This window comes from Aphis gossypii, chromosome 2 (assembly GCF_020184175.1).
Source record: "Aphis gossypii isolate Hap1 chromosome 2, ASM2018417v2, whole genome shotgun sequence".
In the NCBI taxonomy this organism is placed as follows: Eukaryota; Metazoa; Arthropoda; class Insecta; order Hemiptera; family Aphididae; genus Aphis; species Aphis gossypii.
The window spans coordinates 64,077,138-64,091,358 of NC_065531.1; the positions used below are offsets into that span (position 1 = coordinate 64,077,138).

Sequence of the window (14,221 nt, forward strand, 5' to 3'; positions counted from 1 at the left end):
TACAGAAGAAGGCTGCGGCGGCGGACGATTCAGAGGCGTGGGTTATAAGGCAATCCATCAGGCTATCCGGTAGCCTTCTGCCAGTTAATCATGCTATACAGTGGTGGGCCTGTGCGAGCGAACGAGCGCTCGCGGTGTGTGCGCGTCAAGTACCTACCTATATACATGTATACAAATACTTCATTGCACACACGAGCTTATATATATTATGCGCTGTTCATATATGTATATTATACGTTATTATATTGTTATTACGTTCGCGGTGTACATGTCGTAGAGAGAAAAAAATTACGATAGATGATGGGCAACGAAATAAAAAAACCGCCGACAGCAAAATAATAATATAATATGCCTTTCGCGTAGTTTTAAAAGTCACTATATGTATACTATCCGTCAAAATAACGCGCGCGATATATTGTGCGTGGAAATAACCCCGACCGTGTATTTTTTATCTATAATAAAACGGTTTAAATCTATAGTTGGTCAGCCATTTTAATGTATAATATTAATATTATAATAAACTGAAATTGAAATAGAAAGAATAAAACGCGCAGCGCAGACTTCACGCAAATAAATAATTTGTATTTTTTTTATTTTTATTTTTTTTGTTATTATTACCTATATGGTACGATTGCGACGCAACGATGTCAGAGTTTAGTGCGCTGCGAATCGTGTAATTTGTTTCGCGATTGATGCACCGTGCTATACAGCAACAAGTAGCAATACTTATACTATAAGGTATATCATCTGTATAACAACACATAACTCGCGACGTTATAATATTATTATGTGTGGTAAAAGAAATGAACGCGGGGACCTATCTACGACACGCGGCTAAGTACGATATCGTTTGGCGATAAAAGAAAATTACGACAGTTTGCGACGAAAAAAAATATTAAAAAAAAAAAAAAAAAAAATTGCTATACGGGTGAATCCGACTAATCGCTTGGCCGTATAGCCGTCGTATATATTATATTATATATACAATATAACATTATAACCTAAGCCGGTGCGGCGATTCGCGCCGGGAAGATGAAGTAAAAATAAAATCGAAAGCCGACCATAAAACGAGAATGTACAATTAAGTTTATGTGCCGCCTGTGGTGGTGCGGCGGCGGTACTTACCCCTACACGAGTAGATACCTACTGCAGGTAATTGAAATTTATTGCGAGAATACCACCGCCGCGGATATATAATACGCGAAACATTCTCCATATAATAATATATAATATTATTATCGTATAAAATATATAATCGTATGTTTTCTTGTCTTCTCGAAATATTATATTTTATGTAGGTACATGCGCGTAATATACAATCACACACGTATATACCTTTATACATACATATATATAAAACATGAGCGCAACAATTTATTCATTTTGAATCGATCAGTCGCGTATATATAATATACTAAGTGCAACCGGTTCTCTCCGAATCTTCTCGTGACTCGACGGATATATAATCTGACGTCGTTTTGGCGGTTGGTCGATTTTTTGAACTGAGACTCGGTAACGATGTCGCTGTAGATCGCACACATCAAAGACCCATACCTTCAGCTGTAACGCGTTCGTATGGAAAGTTTATTTAAATGTTAAAGATGCAGGGTAACCGTCGACCCGCGTGATTCGTATACTTAGCTATAAATATTGTGCATAGTGGTATAAGAAATATGTGATCGTGCTCCGGATAGCAAGTGGCACGTAGAATATAATAAATGATAAAAATGATCGACCGTTTCGACGAAAATAGTCAAATAATAACTTTATAAAACAAATGTACCCACAACAATCAAACGAGGAATAAATCAAAATATTGTGTCCCGTTTAAACCCATGGCTGCAGCTGTAACTGTTTGTGCTGCGCATATCGTCTGGTGCAGCGGTCATTGCAGCTAAACCTAAATTTGATTGGTATATGTCGTACTATATAGTAGTGATGGCATGGTAACGTGCAGTAACCGTAACACTGGTAGGAGACCCCCCTCTCGAAATTGGAGATAAAATCAACCGCAATAACATTACAAGAGGAAAAACTTCGTCGATCGATTCGGAAGTTGGTTATTGTAACATAATTAATATAAATGATATTTGCGATCATAATCATATACACTCCGCAGTATATACTATATAGTACCTATAATATTTCAGCAACGTATGAATTAGAGGTTTTTAAAATGATTCTGAATCCTTCTCTCCTAAGTATTATACTTATGTGTGCGTGAAGCATTAAAAATGTACGTATTAATTGTTTTGCTGTTCACAGCAGCTGCAACTGAGTACCTACCTATAATAACAATATATAGCGCCTAAATATTATATATATAATAATATACTCTAAATATGCAGCGGCGACGGAGGATAACGAAACAAACGTTTAGTTAAAACACGGCTATATTATAATAGATACGAGTACCTACCTATGTAGTATTTATATAGGTACGACGTAATTTAATATATTATTTCGTTATACATATTGTATAATGTACTGTAGTCGGCGACAATTGAACCGTGTCTCTCCTGTACACAACCTGCAGCCGAAATAATAACTATATAATAATTCGTTGGCGTACGCTTGTTATGCTAACGAGGTATCGAATTTTGTCGTCGACAATACAATGACCACGCGCATAGGTATGTATACACACCGCGTTGCTGCTGTTGCCGCTACAGGTAGGTATATAATAGGTATATAATACCTATATACTTATATATTATAACCACTGACTAGACGTCACGTGTGACGCACGCATACTATATGTGCGTAAGTACAACCTTTGTGTAAAGAGTTAGGTACGTAATAATGCGTATACTCGGGTCTGTGTTTATATATAAGTGTATGTGTGTGTGTGTGTGTGTGTGTGTGTGTGTGTGTGTGTGTGTTTACTGGAAACGCGTTCCGACGATTGTTGGTCATCTCGTTAGCGCAAAGACATATTATTACAATATAAATACGCGTATATTATACGGGCGATATTGTACACGGAGTATTTATTTATGTGTGTATGTATGCTGCACAATAATATATTAGTAAAAAGCTAACATAGTATTAGGGGTGAAAAAAAATAATGAAAAGAAAATGTAGCGATAGGTTATAATACGACCACGAGTGACGATACTACCAAAAACCAAATTCTGCTGTCTTTCCGATTTACCAAAAAATATTTCGAAGTTCGAACCACGTACTTACACGCCAATATTGTATATGAAATAAAAATAATAAAAATCGATAATATATTATAATGTAGCGCTACACCGCGGTGCAGTGAAAACATTCCGTATAATATAATAATATAAATTTATTATCGACTGTCGTCGTGCATTGCAGCGTGTGCGAGAATGAGAAGCTGCATATAATAACACTTATACATTATTGTCGTCGCGAGAGGAGAATGTAAAGTGTTTGATATTATTAATTGTGACTGTTATTATTATTATTATTATTATCATCATCATCATTATACATACTGTAGTGAGACGTGTGCCAATACACACGTCCGTCGACGGCAATTGCATTATTTGTAAATATATTATTGCTCGTATTTTTTTTACACTTGTATTATTGCCGTCTTTCCGGTCCGATAGGTAGTCGCCGCGCAACTCCGTCGTATTGGTCGTCGCCGCCGCCGCGTGATGATGTATATTATATGTGTTTTTTTTTTTAATTTTATTTATGTCTTTTTCTTTACCGAGTTATTTTATATAAATTATACTCAGGTGTCATTTTTCGACCGCACTATTATGTACACATATGTATAAAAAGCCACATTAATCGAACAACTAGCAATCGAGAAAATAGAAAAAAAAAATTATAAACCCGAGCGCATGTTATATCATAGTTGAGCACCTATCGACATCGATTATGTTATATTTTTATAAATAATATAATGCATATGGGTATGCGTAATGTTATTGTACATATTATTTTATTATTAGGTATGTGTAGTGTACGAGTTCCGTTCGAAAAAAAAAAATAAGAATAATTATTATCATATTTCTGTAATGTCCCGATGGCGTATGGCAACCGCGGCAATCGAGTGAGCAGAGCTCTGAGCATTCAACAATTCGCTGCCGTCGCGCGGTTGTAATCGATTGGTCGCGGCTTCAAAGACATATATTATTATTACCACGGCAGCTTATAGCCAATCTCGGAATGGTTTTTATTAACTATATATATATATATATATACATCCGAAGACGACAACGCTTATTACTATTGCACTACACGTGTATTAAAACAATCGGCGACCCCGTGTGGTCGTCAGCTACAGCTTGTAATATATATGTTTGGTCACTGCTATAAGGTTATTTTTTCACAATACGCGCGTTCGCGATAAAAATAAGAAACCGAGACATGGATGTGATGTATATATACCTATTTTATAATTTATGATGTATAGTGTATTGAGACTTTTAGAGTATTGGCGCATTGCAATAGGCTGTGTACTGAAAAAACTTTAGAAAACAATTTATCTAAACTTCAAACAGGCATGTACTAACCGAGTCGCATAAACAACTATTCCAAAATTCGATTTAAAAAAAAAATATTTGACTTTAGAATCAAGAATTAAAAATGCTCATTCAAAAAAGTAAAAATTTAAAAACGACAATGACGTAAATATTGAAAATTATTTTTTTAAATAATGAATGTCTTACGTTAAATATATCATCTGGTATACCTACATAGCATCCGAGTGTTTTTACGTATTTATAAGTACATGCGCAATACTATATAAATTAATATTAGACATTATGCGAACGATCGAAGTTATATATCATCAAATCTTCGCTTCTACCCGAAGATCGTACGATGCGATATATTGGAATATAATGATGATATACACGCGTATATATTAAAGACGCGACGACGTGCGCGCTAGCTGCACGCAGTTTTTCTCTCCTGAACTGGCGTAGGACAGGGGGATTATTGCGTACCTATACATCCGATAAATAATAATATAGTACCCGCTATCATACATCAAACACGATACATCTAACGTAATAATATTATTATCATCGTCATCAGTATCGTCCCGTATACGTTGGAGAATATTTAACACCGCAGCGTATATATTCGGTATATTATAATACGAAATATATTACAATAATATATCAGCGCGCGCTTGCGTAGTAATTAACTCTAATCGCATATTAATAATATTCCTCGAGCATTCATATATTACTATGGTTCATTGAAGTTGTGTGCAGCAATATGTATGACGTATGAATGTGCATGTTTCGAACGAACAGTATCAGAGATATACGCGAGATGACGAATGTCGTATATAATATTACATAAATAAACACTGCAGACACGCGTATATTAAGAAGACGCCACACCCGCCAGTGTAGTTGTCAGCTCCGTCTTACGATCGTATGTATGGAAAATATGAATTTAATATAACCAATAATTGAATGTTGTTATAGCCTTGCCATTTATAGACTGAACAAATTGGAGCACATAAAATATAAATAGCAATGTAGCATAATTCGAGAGTGCGACGGATGATCGTATGGGACCAACGAAGACGAAAAATATATATAAAATTTAATAAATCGTATAAACACGTAGTGTAGGTACCTACGTGTGTATAATATAGGACATAGATTTCGGTTTTTTAATAAGATAACCGAAATCGCGAAAATACAAAACAAATCCGTTTCATCGGTCACATTATGTAATTTACTAAACAGTCTTGCAGCGTGTGCATGATTTTACTCTCTTCTCTTCATTTCTGCTAATTATCCAAACCCGTTCGCGTTGCCGTCATTGCAGTATAATGTGTATATATGTGCGAGATGTGTTGCCGACACTATACACACACACATACACTGTAATACACGGAGAATTATATGCCGCACTCGGGGGGCAAACACTCTCGATTAGGACGATTCGAAACGGCTCGTAACAATAAAACAAAAATGTAACACGTCTAATAAACGTCAAGTCGACTGACAGATTAGCGCCGCGCCGTAGCCACCTTGCCACCTCGTCATATATATAATATATATGTAACGCAATAACGCTAGTATAATATTATACTCGCCAGGCGTATGTGTTTGTGTGTATATATATTATATATTATTATTATACAATATAATATGATGTATTATTATAACGTATAATACCCAGGAGGTTTGTGTTTGCACAGGATATTTTTAAGATTCATTAGACCAACGGTTTTGTATGTATAGGACCTGTATTTAAACACAGCAGAAGTGCTCGAACATACATAGACATCACTACGGTTCACGAGCAAAATAAACACGCACTTTCGAGGATGACCAATCCGTGAGATGTACCTCTCAACGCCGGCTATTTACTTTAAGATATTTAAATACGTTTATAAAATATTGTATTGTGTAGTATTCAAATATTTAAAATTTGTTTTCATAATTCGATGGCTAGAAATTGATTATAAAAATTTAAAACAGTAGTTCAGTTGTTTTAAAGAAAGTGTTGCATCATTGTGTGAGAAAATATATTACTTAAAAATAAGAAAATTGAATGATAAATATCTTTTTATTTAAAGTTGAGTAATGATTGCTGTCAGTATCGAATTTAGGATTAGACAATGCAGGTCAAAAAAGTTAAAAAATTCGGTTAATTTAAACATTTTATAAAATATGTATATACCTTCTACGTTCAAAAACTCATTTAAATGCAGTGTCATCCAGTAGGATTTTTAGTGTTACCTTAAGTCGTGATCAAACTTTATATTATAATATGTTAAAAATGCGCGTGACATTACAGTATAATACACCAGTGGTTCGTGTCGCGATTGAACGAATAATATAATATTTCTAAACGGGTATTGGCTGCAACGTGTACCTAGCACCTACAAGTCGTGGGGACGAAAAATAATATAATATATATAAACATTACTGTTTTAAAGGGCTGTAAATTGTAATGTATTATAACAGTATCTATTTATATGCATATTATATTATACCACGTGAGAAGAATGCGATACGTCGACGTAATCGCAGCTCTTGAACTGAATATAACACAGAATCTTAAACTTTTTATATACCACAGAAGGTATATTATTATAATAGGTATAGTACCTCCACCCTTTTAAACCTTTTTAACCTGTTGATACTGATCAGGACAAATTTATTATTCCGTAAGCTTATTATACACATATAAGTATATGATATGCGCTTAAATTAGTCGATCTGACGTTCCGGTCGAAAAGTTGAATGAGAGAGTAACGGAAAAGTGGAGAAAAACGAATCGAAATTCCTCACATCGTGCACGCGCGCGCTTATAATATAGAGCCTCTTCGCAAAAAGAAAATACAATATTATATTATTATACTCCGAGCTATATATTATATACTCGTTTTACAATAATATATACGGTAAAAAAAACATATATATATGTATAAAGAAGGTATTATTATATTATATTATAGTCGGCGCGCACAGCACATTATAAATGCGGCGTCGCGGGTCAGAACGTGATTATAGCTGCTGCAGTTGTCGCGCCTGGCGAGAAGGGCTAGCCGTTATTTGAATTTCACGAACGGCGAAAAAAAACCATCTCCACCGCGAGTCGAGAGGTGTCGTCGTCGTGTCCTCGTTTATATACGGCATTTATACATCTAATACCTATATAGTATATATTATTTAAATGAGTGAATAGAATAAGTGTATATATACATAAAGCAGGCGAATTCCCCTCCCCGCCGTGGGCCTCTCTCCATATCCTGCATACTATATTCTTTGCCGGTGTCGTGCGCCGACCATCGTTTCTATTCTCTACGAATTATATACCTATACATGTATATTATCAAAGTTATTTCTACTTTTTTCCATTTCTTTACGTTTTATTTTTTCCCCTCAACCTCGGATATATACCCACACACGCTCATATATGCACTACAACAATAACAACAATAATAATATAACGTAAGTCGTTCGTCGCTATTGCTGCGAGCTCAGGTGACAATGGTTGCACGATTCGACCCGGAGCCGTCGACAACGACACATTTGCGCCGGTGTCGGCGGTAGTCTCGACGACGGTGATCGGGCACGCAAAGGCGGCGTGTATAATGATATTGTAATAATGTGCTGCTTACAGAGGCGATTCTTCCCACTCGTTCGGACAATATTATTATTATTATTATTACTATTATTATTGTAACGGGTAAACGATAGCGATAAATAAAAATATTACAATATCATGCCACCGCCGTCCGGGCGACATTAAACGCTGGCACGTTGCGGTTTTGCCTACGCCGAGCGCCTCGCATATATCCCTCTCATCATCTCGCCATGCCGATCGTTACAAATATATTCCTAAATCGTGTTTTTCATACACATTTTAATATTATCGTAGTCTTTGTTGCCATCGTCGTATAATAATGAAGAATGTGCCGCGTATAATGTATTTATGTATATAATTCCAATACGCACGTACCTGCAGCTTTATAGTATTACTATATACTTTTAAATTAGAATATCAACACACATTCAGACTTCCGACAATTCTTAGAGGAAATTATAATAAACGCCAGCGTATACACTATTGGTACATTGCTATTATCATATTTGATATACCAAACGAGTGAGTGAGTGATGATATTATATTATTTATTAATAAATTTAATGAACATAAGCTATTTGAATAAATTATAAAAGCACATCACATGACGTTGGAATACTGATGTTAATAATTATAATAATACTTTTTTTTTTTTGATGGATTATAATAATATATAGTATTGAAGAGATTTGTTGGTTTTTTATAAATAAAACATTTTATTGGGGATGAAATACGTTTGAAATATTAGGTTAAGATTAGGTGCTTGTAGGACGCACATATATAATATTATTATGTTGACAAATTAGCAGGCGAGATTAACGAGAAAAATATAGTCAAACTCACGAGGAATTATATGCAATAAATATATACCTGTAATGTGTCTACGGGTATAGAGATTAAGAGGTATAAATAAAGTGGGAGATACGCGTTAGAAGGTAATGGACCGCACCACCGCGTGTTTCCAACCACGACGGTAACTATACATGTAATTTTAATCCTGTTCGAATATCGAATTTCTCTAATACGTGTGTGAGTACCTATATATCTTGGAGTGGTAAGTGACTAATAAAACATTGTGAAAATTATAAGTGGTGACGACGTGCCTTTACGGTATTACGACGACTGAGCGATGAACTGTCTGGTGTATTGAAGGGTTCGGATATTTCTTAAATTAGGCGATATTTATTTTGTTTATTTGTTTGTCTTTTTTCAAACCATGAATACATTTCATTTCAGTCGCTCAATGATTTTATAATATTGTCGTTAAAAACGGAAAGACGGACTAATTATGTAAACTTATATTAATATAATAATAATATATACTACAGTAACGACTAATGATATACGAATGCAACAGCGTTCGTTGTCCGCATACGTACACGATCACCAAATTACCCTCGACAACCGGTCGAATATTTCAGGAATTAATTATTATCTATTCATAAAAATATATTTTAACGCTCGTGTAAAATACTATTAAATTACATATAGGTAATGCATTAACGTTAAAATATTTATATCATATAAAACTGCGGCGCGATCGGGTCGTATAGTTTTTTTTTACTCTTTTTCTCGTACGTTTTGGTGGTGGTGGTGGTGGTTATATTATAAAAGAAGGGAGGAACGGTAAACAAGCAGACCCTATAACGCATTGATTTGGCCAACGACCCTGCAGCAAGGTACGAGCACGTCACGAGCGGCGCTGACGTCGACGGCAGTCGTTGACAGTCGCGTCATCACGGGTTGGCTGCATGACCGTCCGGACCGCACCGGCCTCGGACCGCGCCGTGGGTGCCGCGCGCAGGTTTGGCACCACTGGCCGGCAGTGCGTTGAGCGCGCATCACCGGCGGCGGTAGAGGAACGACGACGAATCGACCGGGCGGATGTGTTTAACGCGGGCATCCGCCGTAGCGACCCGGTCAAACCGGCCGCCGCGGCGCGCGTTTACCACTCGCCCCACCAGATCGGCCCGGAACCGTCCACCACCGCGCCGGCACGTTATTTCCTACCGTCGGGACCCTCTAGCGAACACGGGCGGCGGCCGTGTGTAATCGGTATTGTTATTATCGCATTGTTGTTGTTATTGTTATATATTTATCGATCGACGAGGCGCCCGTCCGGCGGATACCGGGGACCCGCACGTAACCGTTTTCGCTCCGTTCGTACCGCGCGGCGACTGCCGACTCCCGTAAAGACCGCAGTCAACGGTCGAACACGGACCTATTCGCACGTACCTTTACTCTGCCACCGTCCTCGCGTGTCATTATTATCATCATCATCATCGTTGTGGAAGTCGTCGTTAATAATTTACTATAACGTGGTAGTCGTAAACAAACGCCACCGAGTACGCATATACCTACTATATACGATACAACAACCGGTACAGGGTATTATTGGTCGTAAAAATCTTCCAGCTATAATATAATAACCGACGGTCGGACGACATAATTATGGTCTATTTCACGGAAAAACTCATAAACGAAGTACGCAAGCGGTCATGCATATGGGACGCAGCTGACATGAACCACCTCAACAAGGAAGTGTTGGCCAATACCTGGGCAGAGATCGCTGAAAACCTTTATTCGGATTGGCACACACTCAGTGGTTTCGATAAACGTGATAGAGGTAAACAAGTAATATAATATAATATCATATTATAATCGTAACCTATGTTTTTGTATACATATAGTTATTATAGTACCCTCCTAATTCGGAATATCGTTTGGTTTTTTCGTATTTACAGTATCCGACGTCAAAAAAAAGTGGACAAACATTAAAGACTCGTTCGTCAAAGACGTCAAGGGCAACAAACCTAGAAAGAAGTCCCAGTGCCTGCCTGAACACCGGAAAAAGTACTATCTGTTCGATCATCTACAGTTTCTGTTGCCATTTGTACAAGATTCGAATTCTGGTCGATCAGCAGAACACCACGGTGGCAGCGAACCAGTAAAGAGAAAGAAAATCCGTAAAAACACGCTTGGCGAGGGCTCGTCTCGAAATTCGCAACAGGCGGTGAAGATGACACCCTCGGCTGTTCCAGGATCGACTGGGAGATCGGAATCTTTGCAACCGGACATACAGAAGCAAGCCGACTTACTCAATAACATCGCGGGTAAAACAGCCGCAGACGCGCTGTGTCAGCTGGACGGTGATTTATCTTTCATGGTGTCGTTGTTGCCTACTATCAAATCGATGGATGAAAAGCAAAAACTTAACTTCAAGATCGGCATCCTGCAGCTTGTGTCCCAGATAAAGTTCGATGAAGTGCTACATCATCCCCCGGGTGCAGTGTACGGTACGCAGTTTATTTCGACGACCCCCGATCTTGAAGGCTTTTCTGTGTCTAGTCCACCGGCAGGGGCTGTGGGCGAACCACCATTGAAACCATTCGTCAACCGTGTAACTGTGTCGTCTACACAGCAACGACCGCAGCATCACCAACGCAACCATCAACACCATCTCGAGCACGAATCAACGGTTAAACAGGAAGTAATCGATTCGAGTTACGAGTGTGATACCGAAGACGATAGTTAATCAAAATTATGATTGAAAATATGCCAAATCGAAGATGAAAACCAACAATAATTGTCATTGTATATAACTTATTTAAGATCTTTGATATAAAAATACGATTTATTAAGTATTATTATCTTTTTTATAATTGTTTGCTATTGTTGTTGCACATTGTGTTGTATAATTAATAAGTACTATAATAATATGATGTATTTATGTCCATCAGTGATATGAATTAAAATGTATTTTTGTTTCTATATGGGCTAGTATTTATATTATTAATACAGAGTATATCAATCCCAAAATTAAGTGTTCAGTGCAATTATATTGCAAGCGCGTATATATAATATATTAATATATGTTGCACTGCAATAAAACGAGAAAGATTAAAAATCAATTTTGAAACCTTTACCGGTTTGTAATTACAACGTACTGTGTAGTAGGTCCTATGCAGATACGAATAATAATAATAATAATAATAATAATAATAATATGTTTATAACATACACGCTGCTCTACGGGAATGTTATATAATTACAATTTACAGTAAATTATATTATATTACATTATACAAGTATATATAGGCAATGATATATATCATATATATCATACGTTCGCTATAATATAATATATAGTAGGAAGGTACTATCATCGTCTGGTTGTAAAACTATATATACTTTACATATTACATAATATATTACACGTTACTGTACACTTGCGTCCATAAAGCGCATATAATAATAATAATAATATATAAATCGTAAATATCGCGAGGTTCAACAACTCCGCTGCCGTCGGTACACTTGTTGCGATTAGGAATGATTAAAATTTATAAAATCAAGATACAGGTCATAGGTGTATGTTATTTTAGAAAGATAGTACAATATTTCTGGTTGGAACTTGGAAATACATATATACATAAATATATACCTAATATGATAAATTGAGTGCATTATCACGTGACTTGTACGTACATCATAATACTACATATAATATATACTCGTATATATATATGCACAAAAAATTCTAACAGGTATATATTCTATGTTAGTGAGTACGCGTGTGTTCGATACTATGTAAGCATGAATGAAATACGTCCCGGAAAAATTACTATACTATGACATTGTGATTTATGTGCACAAATTGTAGGAAAAAAGTTATTTTTTTATTTCATAAAAAAAAAATAGTAAATAAAAATATGGTATATTATGACACTTTATATATATATATATAAAATTGTGTATAGGTATTATGGTTACCTAGTGTTTATAATATCATATCGATAATCGATCAACGTAAACTGCGCGCGATGTTTCAGATCGTTATCGACGCGATTATAAAACCTGTTGATATGTAATGCTGCGGACGCACGAGCTCACGCGCACGCGCACGACTAGGTAAAATATCGATTGAGTTGAATAATAATATTTAAATAGTGTCCGCCCGTCGTACACATACACACATCATTATATATATTATATGGACATATTATATATTCGAAACGACAAAACGTTTTTTTTTTTCTAGTTTCCGTACGCCTCTGTTCACACGATCATTGTGAGAAAACCATAATAATAATAGTAATAATATACAAAACGGATGTTTTAACTCCATCGGTACACCTATCTTATACGTGACCGTCATACCGAATATTTTGCCGAGCAATATTTTACGCCACAAACCAATAATACATGGACAAAGTTGTACACATTTGCAAATATTGTTTTCCCGAACAATATAATTACCAATTTATATTCGTGCGACCCATGCAGTGTAGATTGTTCATGTATATTTACTTATTACTGCAGTAAATAATACGTTTTAAGTGATTTTAACCGTGTGATTGAATAAACACATAGTACTGCTTCATTGAAAGTAGAACCGTGGCGTTAATGATGTTCAAAAATAGCTTATATGAAATCAACCACTCCTAATATTAAATCCCTATCCTATAACACTGACTATACCGTTACCTAAATGGGATGGAAAATATTTGGAATATAAAATTTATAATGATATGAATTACGTATACTCGGAATGCAAGCTTTTTCGTGAGAGACTCCACGGTTATACTTAGCACAGTAATTTTTACATTTCAAATTGTATACAATATACATTAAGACAGAATATAGATGATCTATTGATCTGTGATGTATATAGATTTGTATGTGTGTGTATGTGTGATGACAGCGTGTAGCATGTAACGTATACATAATATCAAATAAGTATTAACAAATTGTGTAGCGGCAGGTGTGCGTATAGAGGCGGTGTCCTGCGATCGTTGGAAAGGATTAACAGTAATATAGCAGGGGACCGAAGTATAGGTCCAATTGACGCGGGTCTTTGAGAGCCGATCTCAAATACGCTCTCCTTTCGGCGTACACCTACCACTTGATGTATATAACGTATACAACACACGAGTACCGCACAACAAGCTCGTAATGTATCCCGGACAAATGAACGTGAAAAAAATAAAGTATAATGAACAATGAAAGAAAACTCGAGGGAACCGACTAAAATCATAATAATAGCGTGTGCGTGTGGAATAATGAAAATACGCAGAAAACGCGAGAGCTGCGACGACTACACGACGGCGACCGCCTGTTGGGCGAACACAACACCTGATCATTGTCCTTCACCGCGGGACGTATCGAGTAC

The 14,221-nt window shown here is 36.4% G+C and overlaps 2 protein-coding genes across 2 annotated transcripts in view; one reads left to right on the top strand and one right to left on the bottom strand.

Moving 5' to 3' along the window:
• Nucleotides 1–14,221, bottom strand: part of LOC114119107 (protein dachsous) — a 122,423-nt gene that overhangs the window by 63,081 nt on the left and 45,121 nt on the right. The gene's annotated exons all lie outside the window — the stretch shown is intronic.
• On the top strand, nt 9,917–11,820 carry LOC114119104 (uncharacterized). Its single transcript, XM_027980573.2, has 2 exons — nt 9,917–10,675; nt 10,794–11,820. The coding sequence occupies exons 1-2, from the start codon at nt 10,501–10,503 to the stop codon at nt 11,582–11,584; spliced, it is 966 nt and encodes a 321-aa protein (XP_027836374.2). The 5' UTR covers nt 9,917–10,500; the 3' UTR covers nt 11,585–11,820.